The sequence below is a fragment of the Mandrillus leucophaeus genome, unplaced genomic scaffold, assembly GCF_000951045.1.
Source record: "Mandrillus leucophaeus isolate KB7577 unplaced genomic scaffold, Mleu.le_1.0 Scaffold291, whole genome shotgun sequence".
Taxonomy (NCBI): Eukaryota; Metazoa; Chordata; class Mammalia; order Primates; family Cercopithecidae; genus Mandrillus; species Mandrillus leucophaeus.
In genome coordinates, this window is record NW_012103043.1 from 142,318 (window position 1) to 161,675 (window position 19,358).

At 44.3% G+C, this 19,358-nt stretch overlaps 1 protein-coding gene across 3 annotated transcripts in view; it reads right to left on the reverse strand.

Moving 5' to 3' along the window:
• Positions 1-19,358, reverse strand: part of DGCR2 (DiGeorge syndrome critical region gene 2) — an 86,680-nt gene that overhangs the window by 42,562 nt on the left and 24,760 nt on the right. The window contains exon 2 of one of the 3 annotated variants that reach the window (XM_011985998.1): positions 8,565-8,687. The exons of the other annotated variants lie outside the window; for them this stretch is intronic. Coding sequence (XP_011841388.1) covers positions 8,565-8,687 — 123 coding nt within the window. The remainder of the gene's footprint in view (positions 1-8,564; positions 8,688-19,358) is intronic. 3 annotated transcript variants of the gene reach the window in all.

Sequence of the window (19,358 nt, forward strand, 5' to 3'; positions counted from 1 at the left end):
CAGTCTTGGCAGGTTGTATGTTTCCAGGAATGTGTCCGCTTCATTTAGGTTAAGCAATTTGTTCATGTACAGTTCTTAGCAGTATTCTCTTATAATCCTCACATCGAGGAATCCTCCCACCTTGAACTCCCAAAGCACTGAGATGATAGGTATGAGCCCAGCCCAAAATCCAAAACTTCTGAGTGCCAACGCTGTACTCAAAGGAAATGCTCATTGGAGCATTTCGTATTGGGGGTGTTCAACTGGTAAGTATAATGCAAATATTCCAAAATCAGAAAAAAAACCAAAATCCAAAACACTGGTCCCAACCATTTCAGTTAAGGAATACTCAATCTGTATTTTGAATGTGGCTTTTTCTTGATTAGGCATTTTCTTAGCTGGTATAGACCTCGGACTGTTTTCCAGAGCTTCTATAAAGTGATTTCGTCTAGTCCCTAGTTGCTTATTAACGTTTCTATGGTGGAATGAGAGCCTGGAGCTTCCTAGACTGTCATTTTACCAATGTCAGAAAAATTTTTTTTAAGTTTTATTACATCAATAAAATAACTGCTAATTGAGGGATTACTGTGTGCTACGTTCTTGTCTAACCCCTTTACATGAAGCATGTAATTTAATCCTCACAACAACCCCAAGTGATGGGCACTATTATTTTCTCCATTTTATGGATGTAATTTGCCCAAAGGATCACAACCACTAAGTGGTAAAAGCAGGGGAGCAGCCCTAGTCCCTGGTTCCAAGCCCCCACATTTAACCACGATATGACATACAGCAGAGTTGACTGCCTCAGGCCACTTTGCTCTGGCCCTTCAGGTGGGGTGCTTTGTTCAGAGTCTGGTGAATATCCATAGTGGATGTTTTCTTCTAGATCTGGTCAGCACTGGTTGTCTTTCATCATAAGAGGAAGGTGACCCAGCTAGCCAGAGGCTCTGTGAGCACTAGTGGGCCAGACGCTTGTCAGGGACCATGGTGGGAGAGCTAGTCTTTCACTTGGAAATCTTCCATTATGTTGACACCTTTTCTACCTCTTCTGTGAAGTGCCAGTGTCTCCAGGAAAGACTCCTACAATCTCCTGTCTGGGAAAACACCTGGCTGCTGACATCTGGGGGGCAGGGCAGAAGATAGGCCTGAGCGTCCTACTTGTCACTATCGAGAATTTCTCTTAATTCCTCTATTTTCAACCTCCACGACTCCCCTCTGTTGTACCTGGTGTCACTTATTTTACAGACTTTTCTATTAGTGCTATCTAATAGAAACACAATGCAAACCACATGTCAACAAGTAGAAACAAACATGAAATTAATTTTAATACTTTATTTAACCCAATATATTCAAAATACTATTATTGCAACATGGAATCAATATAGAGAAGTATTCATGGGATGTTTTACATTCTTTTTTTGTACTAGGTCTTTCCTATTTGGTGTGTATTTTACACCTGCTGCACATCTTCCTTCAAAACAGCCACATGTGACTCATGGCTACTACACTGGACAGTGTTGGACTAGAAAATCAACTCCTACAGGGCACAGTAGCTCATGCCTGTAATCCCAGTATTTTGGGAGGCTGAGGGCAGGATTGCTAGAGCCCCGGAGTTCAAGACCAGCCTCGGCAACAGGGCGAGACCTTGTCTCTACAAAAAATTTAAAAATTAGCTGGGCATGGTGGTGCACACCTGTAGTGTCAGCTACTCAGGAGGCTGAGGTGGGAGGATCACTTGAGTCCAGGAGTTCGAGGTTGCAGTCAGCTGTGGTTTCACCACTGCACTCCATTTGGGCAACAGAGCAAGACTCTATCTCAAAAAAAAAAAGAAATGAAACCCCACATCTTTTGGTAGCAGCAGGAGTCACCCAGTGATGGAAAGTGAAGAAGGGAATGCGGGTGCCAAGAGAGAATTCCACCAATCCCTATCCCATTCCCATGCCCATGCCTGATGCCTGCCACCCTTGGCACTCAGAGCCTTCAAGAACTGAGTCTTTCTGGGGGGCTGCTGGGCAAACTACTCATTTCTTGTTGTTCTCACTCAAGCAGGCCCATAGTTGCAGCTGCTCTGCTATGCCAAGTCAGTTGTAACTCTCCCGTTCACTGTTCTTTGGAAAGAAAAAAAGCTGTATAATATGTGAAACATTTCAAAGAATATATGTAGCACATATGTAAGATTCATAAGCCTAATAAGAAAGCATAGCTGTGAGCGACCTCCCCACACCTGACTCAGGAACCCGAGCGTCATCTGTAGATGAACTTCCATTTTGCTTCTCCCAGTCTTCCCCTCTGTGTCCCCACCAGCAACGAGAATTTTGTGTATCACTGCACTTATTTTTTTCTTTTAGTTTACCACATGTGTATGTATCTATAAGTAATAAAATGATCTGTTTTGCTTCTCTACATTGTGCCATATGCCGTTTTTAGCAACTTGCTTTTAGATGACGTTCTGTTTTCAAGATTCATCCATGTTGCTGCATAAACCTAACAACTACTTACTGTTGCTGGTGTATAACATTCCATCATGCGAGCACAGACATGAGGGTTATTTCCAAGACCTGTATCAACGGCAAAAATTAAGATATCTGACAAAACCAAGTGTTGGAGAGGATGTGGATAGCTTGGAATTTTATCTGCTCCTTTACACTCACTCTAGAAAAACTGTACAAACAATTCTGCAAGAATTTTTCCAGAGTTTCCCTAAATAGAAATCCTGAATCACAGAAAATAAGAATGTTCAGCTTTGCAAGATAATGTCTCTATTCTAGAGTGGGTGTAAAGAAGCACATAAAATTTCCACACTATCCACATCCTCTCCAACATCTTAATTTTTGAAAGTCTAAGCATCTGTAAAGTGGTATATCTCACTGCATGTAGTCTTAGAATACTAACAAGGTTAAATGTCTTTTTCCATGTTGAATCACCATCTATGAAATGCTTTATAGGAGTTCTTTATATACACTGAATTAGAATCCTTATCCTTTACAGGCTGTAAGTGTTACAAATATCTTCTCCCTACTCCGGCTTGTCTTTTCAGTCTTTACTGGTGTTTTTTGTTTGTTTTGGGTTTTGTTTTGTTGTTGTTTTTTTTTTTTTTTTGGAGACAGGGTCTCACTCTGATGTCCAGTGGTGTAATCTCGGCTCACTGCAGCCTTGACCTCGGGGACTCAGGTGTTTCTTCCCACCTCAGCTTACTGAGGAGCTGGGACTACAAGTGTGTACCACCACAGCTGGCTAATTTTTTCTTTTTATTTCACAGAGACAGGATTTCACCAAGTTGCCCTGGCTAGTCTGGAACTCTTGGGCTCTGGCAATCTGCCCACCTCGGCCTCCCAAAGTGCTGGGATTCCTGGCATAAGCACATGGCCTATTGGTGTCTTGCAATAAACAAGAGATCTTAATTTTAATCTAGCAAATTCGGTCATTTTTATTTTAGAGTGAACATTTTCTGTGATTAGGAAAAACGTGGCCAGAGGCTGGGTGTGGTGGCTCACGCACCTATAATCCCAACACTGTGGGAAGCCAAGGCAGGCAGATCACCTGAGATCAGGGGTTCGAGCCCAGTCCGGCCAACATGGCAAAACCCTGTCTCTACTAAAAATACAAAAATTAGACGAGCGTGGTGGCAGATGCCTGTAATCCCAGTTACTCGGGAGGCTGAGGTAGGAGAATCATTTGAACCCAGGGGGCGGAGGATGCAGTGAGCTGAGATCGCGCTACTGCACTCCAGCCTGGGCAACAGAGCGAAATTCCATCTCCAGAAAATAAAAAAAAGAAAGAAAGAAAAAAGAAAAGAAAAAGGTGGCTGGGTGCAGTGGCTCACGCCCCTGTAATCCGAGCACTTTGGGAGGCTGAAGGAGGCAGACTGCTTAAACTCATGAGTTAGAGCCCAGCCTGAGCAACATGGCGAAACCCTGATTCTACGAAAAATGCAAAAATTAGCCAGGCATAGTGGTGCAGGCTTGTAGTCCTAGCTACTCGAGAGACTGAGGTAGGAGGATGGCTTGAGCCCAGGAGGCAGAGGTTGCAGTGATCCAAGAACGTGTCACTGCACTCCAGCCTGGGTGACAGAGCCAGACCTTGTCTCAAAAAAAAAAAAAAAAAGAAAAAAGAAAAAGGCATACTTCCCTATCAAGGTCTTAAAGATAGTCTCCTATAATTTACCCAAAACTGAATTTCCTGTATGTTGTGAGTTAGGGATCCAACTGCATCCTTCTCCGACCGTCACAACACTATGTTTGAAGAGTCTGTCCTTTGCACAACGCTATGGAATTCAAACTTCTTAGGTCTGTTTCTGACAGCTTCTGTCTCACTGGCCAATTTGGATTTCCCTGACCCAATTCTGAAGTAAGTCTTGATACGGGCAAGGCAAGTGCTCCCTCCTTATTCTTCTTCACAATGACCTCTCAATACTAGGACTTAATTCTCCTCAACATTTTAGAATCAACTTATCACATTTCACATAAAACTCAAGGAGGTTTAAAGAGGCACTGAATCCACAGAACAATATGAGTTTTGAAAATATTCAGTCTTCCTAGGCAAGAACATTCTGCCTCTATTTATTTGTCTTCTTTTTTTTTTTTTTTTGAGACGGAGTCTCGCTCAGCCGCCCAGGCTGGAGTGCAGTGGTGTGATCTGGGCTCACTGCAAGCTCCGCCTCCCGGGTTCACACCATTCTCCTGCCTCAGCCTCCCAAGTAGCTGGGACTACAGGCGCCTGCCGCCACACCCGGCTAATTTTTTGTACTTTTAGTAGAGACGGGGTTTCACCGTGTTAGCCAGGATGGTCTCAATCTCCTGACCTCGTGATCCATCCGCTTTGGCCTCCCAAAGTTCTGGGATTATTCGTCTTCTTTAATGTCTCTTAATAAAATTGCAAATTTTTCTCCCTCAAAAATTTTACACATCTTTTGTTAATCGTTTATATCAAAGACGGTTCTATTGGGAAAACAGAAACCATGCTAAGGCATTTCAAACTCAAAGGGTTTAATATAGAAAATAGGTGCTTTCAAAACAACTGGCAAGGCTATATAGTGTGAGCAAAAGTAAAGTGGGCTAACTCTACTCTTCCATCTAATTCCTACAGTCATCGTCAAGAGTCAGGAAGCTACCACTACCATCTATAGGTTAGGAAACTGCAAAAATCTGCTGCCAATACTGCAGCTGCTCTGCAGCCCTGAGACAGCTGGCCAGTGGGGGAAGGCAGAAGCCACTGCAAAAAGTCACCACAAAATCTAAGCCCAGACACATCCCCCTACATACACTATGGCCTGAGGAAGAAAGGTTCCACCTCCCTTCCACTTGCCACATTTCCCAAGACACATGTGATAGAGCAAATGACACACAGAAGCCTGCTGCCAGAGGGTTCTGAGTGCTACTGCTCCAGTATTCCAGCCTCTGAAACCCAGGGACAAGCCCAGAAGGGAGCAGGAAGGTACTGAATGCCCAGGTTGTACCTAACATGCCATTTCCCTCTTTTCAAAAACATGCAGAAATTACTGATCTACTGTTACATCTCTCCCCTTTTTTCGTCCCCTTTGGTTTTACATTTTTTATATTCCTTTTTAGTAGGCTTTTAGCAGGGCAATGAAGTAACCTCACGTGGTAACTCCAGAAGTCCTGAAGTCTGCGCTCAAAAGCAACCTGACTGAGCATGGCCAGGGCTTCCCAAAGGGTTACTAAAACTCTCCTCATACAAAGGAAGGTCACAGCTTTTGAGCAAAGGTGGTTATTAGCTAACTCTCTACTCCCCCCACCAACGCAGAGTTTCCTTTTTTTGCAGGGGGAGGAGGTTGGGGGAAGGGAGAGTGTCAATGAAGACCTGACTCTATATCCATGATTTTTTAAAAATTTCTTTTAAAATAAACTAGAAAAAAAATCACAAGATGTTAGCAGTTATTAATTCAGGGAAGTAAGAAAATATGTATTACATTTTCTTTGTACATTTTAATGACTTAATTTGCTCAGAATCTCAACTTTAAGAACAATTAGAAATCAATCTGCTTGGCCGGGCACAGTGACTCATGCCTGTAATCCCAGCACTTTGGGAGGCCGAGGTGGGCGGATCACGAGGTCAGGAGATCGAGACCATCCTGGCTAGCACGGTGAAACCCCATCTCTACTAAAAATACAAAAAAAAAAAGCCAGGTGTGATAGCAGGTGCCTGTAATCCCAGCTACTCGGGAGGCTGAGGCAGGAGAATGGCATGAACCCGGGAGGCAGAGCTTGTAGTAAGCCAAGATCGCAACACTGTACTCCAGCCTAGGCGACAGAGCGAGACTCCGTCTCAAAAAAAAAAAAAAATCAATCTGCTCACCCTCCAGACTGTGACACAGCACTATACAAGGACAATCATAGGACCATGAGTCAAGGGGAAGCAGAGTGAGCCTTGCCAGGGCAGTGGCCTCCTCAGCCCACCTGGAACACTCCTAGGCCCTACCGGGTCTCAACGGGCTTGCACATACGGGTCCTCATTGTCATGCCTTCACTGCTCAGTCCTGGTGCAGGCCACCACTCATAACTCTCGGCTTCTATGAGAGATTTTATTTTTCTGTCTAGGGAAAACATATAGCAACCAATGTAACTTCAAGCCAATACTCAAGGGCAAAGCTGATGCCTCCTCCATGCCAGGCCATGTGGTCAAAAAGGGAAATCAAACCTTGCCTTCAACAAGTCTTCAGAGTGTGGAAAAATGAACAAGGCAGCAACTATGAGAGTGGATACTATTATGTTCAGTGTGTGTAACAGGACAGTTATTACAAACAACCACAAAAGCAAAGCCAAATGGCACTTGGAGAACAGCAAATAAGCTCTGCTTCCATTTGAAAGTGAATCAAGAATCATCTGGTTCTCTCTTCAGGAATTCTCCAAGAGGCTGGATATAAGGTCTCACTCTATGAGTCAGACAAGGGGAGGCTCCCACTCATAACCACATGGTCGTCCCCAGGCTGACCAACCAGGGAACCCAGCAGCCAAAGGAGTCCAAGCACTGGAAAGCCCACTGGGAATCCACTTTCTCTGGGTTTTGACCCTAAAGATCCACCAGAGAGGCTCCCAGTCAAAGGGCTGTCCCAGAGGCTCCTGACCAGGCCAACACCATCCAAACCCCCAACTGGAAAGGCAAACACCTCCACCGGAGACATGCATAATCTGATGAAGGGATGATCAGGAGGGGCCCCCTCTAAACAGCATTCTTTTCCTTTTTTTTTTTTGAAACAGAATCTCACTCTGTCACCCAGGCTGGAGTGCACTGGCATGATCTCGGCTCACTGCAACCTCCACCTCCCAGGTTCAAGTCATTCTCCTTCAAGTTCAAATGTCACCTAATGCCCTACCTAATACCCTGGTTGGAATGAATTGGTTTTCCTTCAGTACTAAGCCTACAGGAATTATGGCACACCGTTCATGTCCTAGGCCAAGTCCCACTAAGGAAGGAGAAAGGTCTCTGCCCTCTGGGAGCTCATAGTCTGGATGGAAAAATTAAGCCTGGGCACCAGGCATGGTGAGAATTACCAATGGTTCTGATGCTGTAAGAGAGGGACAAGTGGGGGACTGGAAGAAGCCAATCTATAAAAGGAGGGACCACAGACATTCTCCCACTGTGGTAGCATCTGAGCTAGCCTGAAGGACAGCAGGGCTTGTCTATGCAGAAACAGAACAAGGGAATTCCAGGAAAACATAAAGGAAGCACGCATCTAGCAGATTATTAATGGGGGTGGGTACAGGAAACAACAGCCCAGCTGAGCCACTGAAGGGGAAGTAGTGATAAATCAGGCTGGCAAAGCAGTTTGTGAAGGAGTTTGCATGCCTGACCAAAGCATTTAGGCCTGTGATTCTCAAGCTGGTGTAAGACACACTTTCCCCTTAGTGGCTTTATCAGCCCCACCTAGTCTTAAAAACAAATTCGTGGATACATGTATATGTATGTCTCACACATTCACACACACACACGCATAAGTACTCACTACACCTCCCACCCAACACAAGTTGAGAACAACAGATCCAGTGAACATTGTTACTCATGGGGGTACCCTGTATTCCTTGAGGGTGCTGGGGCTAAAGAACCTGGTTCTCTGATTTAGCCTTTTTGTGGCCTTTACATACATCTTTAGGAGGCTACATATGGCCAGGAGAGAACCCACAAGTGCAAAGTTCCAGGTGAATAAGTGAGCAGGAGGGGAGGGCGTGCCAAGGTCAGTCTAAAAGAGCACACTCGGGATCAAGAGGCAGCCACATCCAGAGCCAGGATGGGATAAGGTCAGAGGCAGCCAGGGTGCCACCCCTCAGGAGGGGTTCACACTCAAGACCATGCAAGTCCAGGGAGTGCAGCGCCTCCTTAAGTGTGGCCTCCTGGGCATCTCACAGGCCTCCCCACAGTCCTGCCATCTTGTAAGTTCTGGGATCTGCCTAGGTTGGGCACCTATTTTTTAAAAAGATAGAAAGAGAGAGAGAGAGGAAGGGGTCGGCTCAAACTAACTTTCCAATATGTTAAGACAGCACACACCTCCACCCCTCACAAGAGGCACAGTCACCCAGCTACAACAAAGAGACAAGGTGGTGTGTACCCGGCCTACGCAACATACTCACCTGGACAGTTGGCTTCGTCACTCTCATCCTCGCAAGTCGCCCAGCCGTCACACTGCCAGGGGAGGGGGATACACTGGATGGTGCCGCTGCGACAGGCAAACTGCCCAGGGTTGCACCGCAGCTCTGTGGAACCAAAGGGTGAGAGGCCATTGAGGAAGTGGCAGTAGGTCAGCAAACCACAGCCCATGGGCCAGATCAGTCTCTTCCCATTTGTTTATTTTATGAATGTATTTATTTATTTATTTTTGAGACACAGTCTCACTCTGTCACCCAGGCTGGAGTGCCAGTGGTGCAATCTCAGCTCACTGCAACCTTCACCTTCCGGATTCAAGCAATTCTCGTCCCTCAGCCTCCTGAGTAGCTGGAACTACAAGCATGTGCCACCATGCCTAGCTAATTTTTATATTTTTAGTAGAGACGGGGTTTTGCAATGTTGGCCAGGCTGGTCTTGAACTCCTGGCCTCAAGTGATCTGCCTGCTTCGGCCTCCCAAGGTGCCAGGATTACAGGCACGTACCACTGTGCCTGGCCGCCGTCTGTCTTTAAAATCAAGTTTTATCAGAACACAGCCACAAATATGTTTTGTCTATGGCTGCTTTCAAGCTACAGCAGCAGAGCTGAGTAGCTGCAGGAGAGACTATATGGCCTGCAAAGCTGAAAACATTGAATGCCTGGCCCTTTACGAACCTATTACCTAGAGATAAAAACTGTAACACTTAAGATGAAAAATACACTGCAGAACATTAACAGGTTAGATTTTGTAGTAGCAAAGATTAGTGACGTGAAGACATAACAATAGAAACATTCTGAACTAAGGCCGGGCGCGGTGGCTCAAGCCTGTAATCCCAGCACTTTGGGACGCCGAGGCGGGCGGATCACGAGGTCAGGAGATCAAGACCATCCTGGCGAACACGGTGAAACCCCGTCTCTACTAAAAATACAAAAAAATTAGCCGGGTGTGGTGACGGGCGCCTGTAGTCCCAGCTTCTAGGGAGGCTGAGGCAGGAGAATGGCTTGAACCCGGGAGGCGGTGGAACTTGCAGTGAGCCAGGATCGCGCCACTGTACTCCAGCCTGGGCGACAGAGTGAAACTCTGTCTCGAAAAAAAAAAAAAAAAGGAAACATTCTGAACTAAAACACAGAATGAAAAAATACCAGAAAAAAAAGTGCAAATCATCAGTAAGCTGTGGAACAACCTCACACACCGTAATACATGGGGAAACACACAAAACATCTGAAGAAACAATGGGGGAAGTTTCCCAGATGGATGAAAACTATAAACCCACAAATCCAAGTAGCTCAATGAACTGCAAGCACCAGAAATACAAAGAATACAACTCCAAGTCACATTGGAATAGAATTGCTTAAAATCAGTGACAAAATTTTTTTTTTTTTTTTTTGAGACAGAGTCTCACTTTGTTGCCCATGCTGGAGTGCGGTGGCGCGATCTCGGCTCACTGCAAGCTCCACCTCCTGGGTTCACGCCATTCTCCTGCCTCAGCCTCCCAGTAGCTGGGACTACAGGCGCCCACCACGACGTCCGGCTAATTTTTTGTATTTTTAGTAGAGACGGGGTTTCACCGTGTTAGCCAGGATGATCTCGATCTCCCGACCTCGTGATCTGCCCTCCTCGGCCTCCCAAAGTGCTGGGATTACAGGTGTGAGTCACCGCGCCCGGCCAAATCAGTGATAAAATCTTAAAAGCAGGCAGAAAAAGAAGACATGCACAGAAACACAAAGATCAAGATGACAGCAGATTTCTCATTAGAAACAACACAGCCTAGAAGACAGTAAGGTGACATGTTAAAGTTCTGAAAGAAAAACCTGTTGGCCTACAATCATTTAAAGCAAAAACACAGATACTACATTGTGGGGTTTATAACATACACAGAAGAAAAATGTTGACAATAATAGCACCAAAGCTGGGAAAAGAGAAACAGAAGCACACTGTTTTAAGGCTCTCATACTACAGGTAAAGTGGTCCATCACTTGAAGGTACTCTGTGATAAGTTAATGATGAACCCCACTAAAATAACGCAAGAGTTATAGCAAGCAAGCCAACATAGAAGAGGACAAAAAATAATCCAAAAGAACAAAAAAAAAAAAAAGGAGACAAACAGATGGTATAAATGAAAACAAATGGTAATATGGTAGATTTTAATTAAACTTGCCTAATCAATAAGCATACGGAATGATCTAAACACTCCAACTGAAAGGCAGAATGTGTACATAGGGAAAAAAGCAAGAAACAACTACATATTACCTAAAAGAAACTCACTTTATATAGGCATATATAAGAGAAAATAAAACAATAAAAAATGATACACCATAACACTAATCAAAGGATAGCTGGAAGGGCGGGTACAGTGGCTCACTCCTGTAATCCCCATAATCCCCGCATTTTGGGAGGCTGATGCAGAGAGATCACTTGAGCCTAGGAGTTCAAGACCAGCCTGAGCAACATGGCGAAACGCCATCTCTCCAAAAATACAAAAAATTAGCTGGGTATTGGGACAAACACCTGTAGCCCCAGTTACTCGAGAGGCTGAGGTGGGAGGATCACCTGAACCGGGAGAGTTGAGGCTGCAGTGAGCTATAATTGTGCCACTGCACTATAGCCTGGGCAACGGGAATGAGACCCTGTCTCAAAAAAAGGATAGCTGGAGTGTATTAATATCACACAAAGTAGACTTCAGTGCAAATACTACCAGGAATAAAGAAGGTCATTTAATAATGGTAAGGGATTGATTTAAAAGGACATAATCCTAAATGTTTATGTATCTATTAAAATTTACGAGGCCGGGCGCAGTGGCTCAAGCCTGTAATCCCAGCACTTTGGGAGGCTGAGACGGGCGGATCACGAGGTCAGGAGATTGAGACCATCCTGGCTAACACGGTGAAACCCCGTCTCTACTAAAAATACAAAAAAAAACCAGCCGGGCAATGTGGCGGGCGCCTGTAGTCCCAGCTACTCGGGAGGCTGAGGCAGGAGAATGGCGTGAACCCGGAAGGCGGAGCTTGCAGTGAGCTGAGATCCGGCCACTGTACTCCAGCCTGGGCGGCAGAGCGAGACTCCGTCTCAAAAAAAAAAAAAAAATTTACGAAAGAAACTTCAAAATTTATGAAACAAAAACTACTATAACTGCTAATAGACTAATCCACAATTAAAGTCAGAGATTTTAATAATCCTCTTGATAGAACAAGCAGATAGAAAACCAGCAAGGGCTGGGCATGGTGGCTCATGCCTGTAATCCCAGCATCTTGGGAGGCTGAGGCAGGCGGATCACTTGAGGTCAGGAGTTCGAGACCAGCCTGGCCAACATGGTGAATGGTCAGGAGTTCGAGACCAGCCAGGCCAACATGGTGAATACTAAAATACAAAAATTAGCTGGGTGTGGCGATGCACACCTGTAATCCCAGCAACTTGGGAGGCCGAGGCAGGAGAATCACTTGAACCTGGAAAAAAAAAAAAAAAAGAAAAGAAAAGAAATCACAAAAGAAGAGCAAATGAAACCTAGCAGTAAGAAATAATAAAGATGAGAGTAGATATTACTGAAATTGAAAACAGAAAAATAATGAAGAAAAACAAAAGTTGTTTTTATGAGATCAGTAATATTAATAAACCTCTAGACAGCCTGATCAGCAACAAAATACCAGGCCAAGTATGGTGGCTCATGCCTGTAATCCAAACACTTTGGGAGGTTGAGGTGGGCAAATCATCTGAGGTCAGGAGTTCAAGACCAGCCTGGCCAACATGGCGAAACCCCGTCTACTAAAAATACAAAAATCAGCCAGGTGTGGTGGCGCATGCCTGTGGTCCCAGCTACTCAGGAGGCTAAGGCAGGAGAATCGCTTGAACCTGGGAGGTGGAGGTTACAGTGAGCCAAGATTACACAACTGCACTGCAGCCTGGGCGACAGAACGAGACTCCGTCTCAAAGAAAACTACTATCAGAAGAGAGGTGTCATCACTATGGATTCCAGAGAAATTAAAAAGGCTAACAGAGGAGGGGTGAAGAATAAGGTAATAGTATGAACAACTTTATGTCAATAAATCTGACAATTTGGATGAAATACACAAATTATTTGAAAGATGAAATGCAAAGGTCACTCTAAGATAAATAAACAATCTGAACAGCCCTAAAAGGAATTGAATTTTTAGTTAAAAATCTTCAAAGGAAACTTCAGGCACAAATAGTTTCAATGGAAAATTCCTTCAAATATTTAAGGAAGAATCGATGTCAATTCTATACAAACTCTACCATAAGTTCAGATATTTAAAAATTACCATTAGCAATAGTATCAAAAACAAGAAATACTTGTATAAATCTAACAAAAGATGTGAAGTCCTGCACACTGAAAATTTTTCAACATTGCTGAGAAAAAAACATTTTTTAAAGACCTAAACCTTTAGGGAGACATACAGTGTTCATGGACTAGTAGATTCAAAACGATTAATATCAATTCTACGCAAATTGACCTACAGATTCAATTTAACCCCAATCAATATTTCAGCAGGACTTTTTGTAGAAACTGAGTGACTCTAAAATTCATATAGAAAGACAAAAGACTTAGAATACTCCAAACAACTTTGAACTGAAAGAACAAACTTGGAGGCCTCTACAAAGGAACAATAATCAAGACAGTGTGACACAAGCATAAAAACAGACATCAAGACCAAGAGAATAGAACAGAGTGCAGAAACAAACCCACACATATGTGACCAACTAATTTATGACAAAGTGCAAAGGCAGTTCCCTGGAGAAAGAACAGTCCTTTCAACAGAATGGTACTTGGAAAACTAGGAAGAAAGAAAAATGAAGAGCAGGAGGAGGAAAGAAAGGAAGAAGGAAGGAGTTCATCTACAAAATGAAGTTAAAAAAAGGAGGAGGAAGAGGAGGAAGAAAGAAGAGGAGGAGGAGGAGGAAGAAAGAGGAACAAAGAACAACTACTTTGATCCATTCCTCGCACGGCATAAAAAATTCAGAATAGCCAGGTGAGGTGGCTCACGCCTGTAATCCCAGCACTTTCAGGTGGGCCTAAGGTGGGTGGGTCACCTAAGGTCGGGAGCTCAAGACCAGTCTGACCAACACGGTGAAACCCTGTCTCTACTAAAAATACAAAGTTAGCCGGGCATGGTGGTGCACATCTGTAATCCCAGCTACTAGGGAGGCTGAGGCAGAAGAATTGCTTGAACCCTGGAGGCGGACGCTGTGGTAAGCCAAGACAGTGCCATTGCACTCCAGCCTGGGCAACAAGAGTGAAACTCCACCAAAAAAAAAAAATCAAAATAGATCATAGGCCTACAGGTGAAGCCTAAAACTATAAAACTCAGAGAAGAAAACACAAGAAGAAAATCTTCGCATCCTTGGTTTAGGCAAATACCTTTAATATATCTACCACAAATACAATCTATAAAAGAAAAAGCTGATAAATTGGACTTCATCAAAATTGAGAACTTTTGTTTTTTTTCCAAGAACTTTTGTTTTTCAAAAGACATGTTAAGATAATGCAAAGACAAACCACACACAGACAGAAAACATTTGCAAATCACGGATCTGATAAAGGGCTTGCTTGTATCCAGAATATATAAAGCATTCTCAAATTTCAGTAGGAAAACCACCCAATTTTTCAAATGGGCATGGGCCAAGTGCGGTGGCTTATACCTGTAATCCCTGCACTTTAGGAGGCAAAGGTGGGAGCAACACTTGAGCCCAGGAGTTCAAAACCAACATAACAAGACCTCATCTCTACGTTATAAAAAAAAAAAAAAAATTAGCTGGGCTTGGTGACACATGCCTGTAATCCCAGCTACTCAGGAGGCTGAGGCAAGAGGATTGCCTAAGCCTAAGTGAGGCAAGAGGATTGCCTAAGCCTAAGAGCTGGAGGCTGTGCTGAAATAGGATTGCAATGCTGCCCTCCAGCTTAGGCAACAGCAAGACACCCCCAACTCCAGAAAAAAATAAATAAAATAGGCAAAATATCTTAACGGTCACTTAACCAAACAAGACGTACAGACGGCTAGCAAGCACATGAAAAGATGCTCAACATCTGTAGTCATTAAGGAAATGCAAATTAAAGCATGAAGAGGTGGGGCACAGCAGCCCACGCCTGTAATCCCAACACTTTGGGAGGCTGAGGTGGGTGGATCACGTGAGGTCAAGAGTTTGAGACCAGCCTGGTCAACAAGATGAAACCCCATCTCTACTAAAAATACAAAAATTACATGGGTGTGATGGCAGGCGCCTGTAATCCCAGTTATTCAGGAAGCTGAGGCAGAATTGCTTGAACCCAGGAGATTGAGGTTGCAGTGAGCCAAGATTGCACCACTACACTCCAGTCTGGGCGACAGAACGAGACTCCGTCTCAAAAAAAAAAAAAAAAAAAAAAAAAACCATGAAGAGAAACCACTTACTAAAATGGTTAAAATGAAAAAGAATGACCATACCAAGTGGTGGCAAGTGTGTGAAGCAACTGGAACTCTCCCAGTGAAAATGTAAAATGGTACAACTTTTTTGCAAAACAAGTTGACAGTTTCTTTAAAAACTGAATATATACCTACCATATAACCTGACCATTCCATTCCTAAGTATTTAACCAAGAGAAATGAAAGCAAATGTCCATACAAAGACTTGTTCATAGTACTTTTATTTGTAATATCCAAAAGCTGGAAACAAACAGTGTCTATCAAGAAGCAAATCGGTAAGTTGTGTACAGCCATACAATGGACTACTACTCAGCAATAAAAAGGAATAAGCTATTAACACATTGCGCAGCACGGATGAATCTCAAAATAATTATGTTGAGTGAAGAAGCCAGCATGTACTCAAAAGAATACCTATTGTATGACAATATTTATATAAAAATCTAAAAAATGCACTTGCAGCTGTCATGACAGAAAGGGACGGGGGTGGGAGGGATTACGAAGGAGCACGAGAAAACATTTGGGGTGACGATATGCTGTGTTCATTACCTTGACTGTGGTGACGGTTTCACAGGTTTATACATACATGAAAACTCAAATTTGGCCGGGCACAGAGGCTCACGCCTGTAATCCCAGCACTTTGGGAGGCTGAGGCAGGTGGATCACCTGAGGTCAGGAGTTCGAGACCAGCCTGACCAACATGGAAAAACCCCATCTCTACTAAAAATGCAAAATTAGCCAGGCATGGTGGCGCATGCCTGCAATCCCAGCTATTTGGGAGGCTGAGGCAGGAGAATCGCTTGAACCTGGGAGGCGGAGGTTGCAGTGAGTCGAAATCACGCCATTGCTCTCCAGCCTAGGCAACAAGAGCAAAACTCTGTCTCAAAAAACAAAAAACTTGGTCAGGCACAGTGGCTCACGCCTGTAATCCCAGCACTTTGGGAGGCCGAGACAGGCAAATCCCGAAGTCAGGAGATCGAGACCATCCTAGCTGACATGGTGAAACCCCGTCTCTACTAAAAATACAAACAATTAGCTGGGCGTGGTGGTGGGCGCCTGTAGTCCCAGCTACTCGGGAGGCTGAGGCAGGAGAATGCCAGCAACCGAGATGGAGCTTGCATTGAGCCGAGATGGAGGTGGAGCTTGCAGTGAGCTGACATCGCGCCACTGCCCTTCAGCCTGGTCGACAAAGCAAGACTCCGTCTCAAAGAAAAAGAAAAAAAACACTCAAATTTTACACTTTATGTATAATTTATTATAAGTCAATTATACCTCAATAAGGCTGTTTAAAAAAAATAATAACCATCATGAAATAGATTTCTGTTTAAATAAACAGGAAACAATCTTGAGGTCAAAAGATACTGACCCCAAGGCTAAAAATCCAGGCACCCTGTGTTCTAGGACTAGATATGCCTGGAACTGAAGAACTAAATTGAATCATGGCCCATCTAACGTGCTTGCTCCTCTGGAAAAGACAGCCTTGGCCTACCAGATCTCACCTCCGCCATCCATACAGGAGTTAGGTCCTTTTCATAATTATAAACCCAGGGCTTGCCCCATGACTGGTACTGAAGAACTATCTGATGAGTGAATCAGCAATTGGCACGAGCTCTTCTGGCCTTTAGGCCAGGTCTGTCTCCCTCAGTCACAACTAACCATTAGATCAAGAATCTGGAACCCTCCATTCTTCCTCAACATATTCTAGGTCTTCAGTTTTATGGTAAAAATTTCTAATTTCTTACTATTTTGCGACAAAAATGGAACATGAATGGAACTGGAGGACATTATGTTAAGTGAAATAAGCCAGGCACAGAAAGACAAACTTCACATTCTCATTCATGTGTGGGAGCTGAAAAAAAGTTAAACTCATGGAGCTAGAGTGGAATGGTGGTTACCAGAGGCTGGGAAAGGCAGAAGTGAGAAAGAGAGGTTGGTTAATAGGTACAAAAACATAGTTAAAGAAAATAAGGAATAAGGTCTAGTATGACTATAGTTAATAATAGTTTATTCTATACTTCAAAATAAAAAGAGTAGAATCAGAATGTTCCTAACACAAGAAAAGTGATAAATGCTTGAGGTGACAGATACCCCAATGACCATAATTTGATCATTACACATTTTATGATTGTATCAAAATATCATATATACCCCATACATGTAACTACTGTGCCACAAAGTTTAAAACAAAATTTTTTAAAGACTAATGCAGAAGAAAGAAAAAAAAAAAAAACCCTAATTTCCCAAACTATATTGAGAAAGAGTTCATTCACTGAATAGAAATTTAGCAACAGAACATTCCTTTTTATTTTTTAGAGATGGACTCTCACTATGCTGCCCAGGCCAGAGTACAGTGGTGGCTATTCACAGGCACAATCACGGTGCCTCAAAGTCAAATGACTCTCCCACCTTAGACGACAGGCCTGAGCTACTCCGCCCAGCAGAACATTTTAACAGTGTCCATTCCGTTAAAAAAAAAAAAAAAAAAACTATGGTTTTGTTCAAAGTAAATTCATAGCTCACATCACAGCCCTCCAAATCTACACCCTAACACATCATACCCTAGGCCTAGAAAAACTTCAATGCACTACCTTAAATTATTTTTGAAATAGTTGAGTAAGAAGTAATAAGTAACAACCCTGTGGGTTTTCTTTTTTCTTTTTTTTTTTTTTTTTTTAGACGGAGTCTCGCTCTGTCGCCCAGGCTGGAGTGCAGTGGTGCGATCTCGGCTCACTGCAAGCTCCGCCTCCCGGGTTCACGCCATTCTCCTGCCTCAGCCTCCCGAGTAGCTGGGACTACAGGCGCCCACAACGGTGCCCGGCTAATTTTTTTTGTATTTTTAGTAGAGACGGGGTTTCACCGTGGTCTCGATCTCCTGACCTTGTGATCCGCCCGCCTCGGCCTCCCAAAGTGCTGGGATTACAGGCGTGAGCCACCGCGCCCGGCCAACCCTGTGGGTTTTCTTTCTCCATACCCATATCTCCTCCAAAAGCAAATGTCCTGGTGTCAGCCAAGTCTTCTCTGGCAAACAAGGCCCCTTCCCCCACGCACCACAGCCACCTTGCCTTGCCTTGGCCGCTTCTAAGTAGTACTTGTCACTCCTGGCTTCCTAGATATTGGTATACAGTAAACCTATATATACATATATTGATATGTAAGTGAAGCGGGCAGGTGCAGTGGCTCACGCCTGTAATCCCAGCACTTTGGGAAGCCGAGGCAGGTGGATCATGAGGTCAGGAGTTCAAGAGCAGCCTGGCCAAGATGGTGAAACCCCGTCTCTACTAAAAACACAAAAATTAGCCAGGTGTGGTGCGGGTGCCTGTAACCCCAGCTACTCTGGAGGCTGAGGCAGAGAACTGCTTGAATCCAGGAGGCGGAGGTTGCAGTAAGCTAAGATTGCACCACTGCACTCTAGCCTGGGCAACAGAGCAAGGCTCTGTCTAAAAAAGTAGTTTCCTGAGGGCACTGTTCACTCCTGTGTTCCCAGAGCAGAGCAGACCACACTTAGTGTCCATAACTCAAACACACTCAAAGAATACTTCTTCTCTCCACTCTCTAATCTATGCATGTCTGGGAAAGGCTCCTAAGGCCCAAACAGCCTTCCTCTTTGAGAAGTGCCCATTTGGCCACTTCATGAGTGCCACCTGCCCTGCCCCAGGCTGGGCCAATGAGAAGAGTCTGTAAGGTGATGGGAGTGGGAAAGTCCATGCTAGCCAGACTGAGATAGTCACTTGAAGTTCTGTGCACCCTGAGGCAGAAAGAGGAAAGGGGTAAGACCAGAAGGGCTGAGAAAGGGGAGCAACACCCTTCACAGTCCCATGACCCCAAGGATGGCTGTGCTTCCTCCCTGGGCTCAGGGAAAAGTTCCTCCTACAGCTACTCCTTAACAACCAGACGGCTCTGGCTAAAATAGCCCCCATACCAACTTTCTGTTCTTTTCTTTCTTTCTCCAAATACTTTTAAAAAATAGTTATCAAAAGAGGAAAAATAAGCTATCAGCAGAATGACTGTCTTACTACATCCTGAACACAGCTGGGCTCCCCACTGCTGGGTCTTAGTCCATGGTACCCCCTCTCCCCAGGTCTCAAGACACACTAGGAACCCCTCCCTAAACTCCCCTTAGTCTGCCTCCTTGGCCTAGCCCTGTTTTCCCAAGCAGCTCTTCTCTGTTCTTTTCTTCACACCTTGAGTAGGGTCAGCACACTTTTCCCTCAAGGGCCAGATAAGTATTTCCAGCTTCGCAGGTCACCCTCTCTCGCCACAGCTGCTCAACCCTGCTGCTGTGGAGCTAAAGGAGCCGCAGCTAATATGGGAATGCTTGGGCATAGCCATGTCCAATAAAGCATTAGCAAAAAACAAAAAAAAAAAGGGGGGG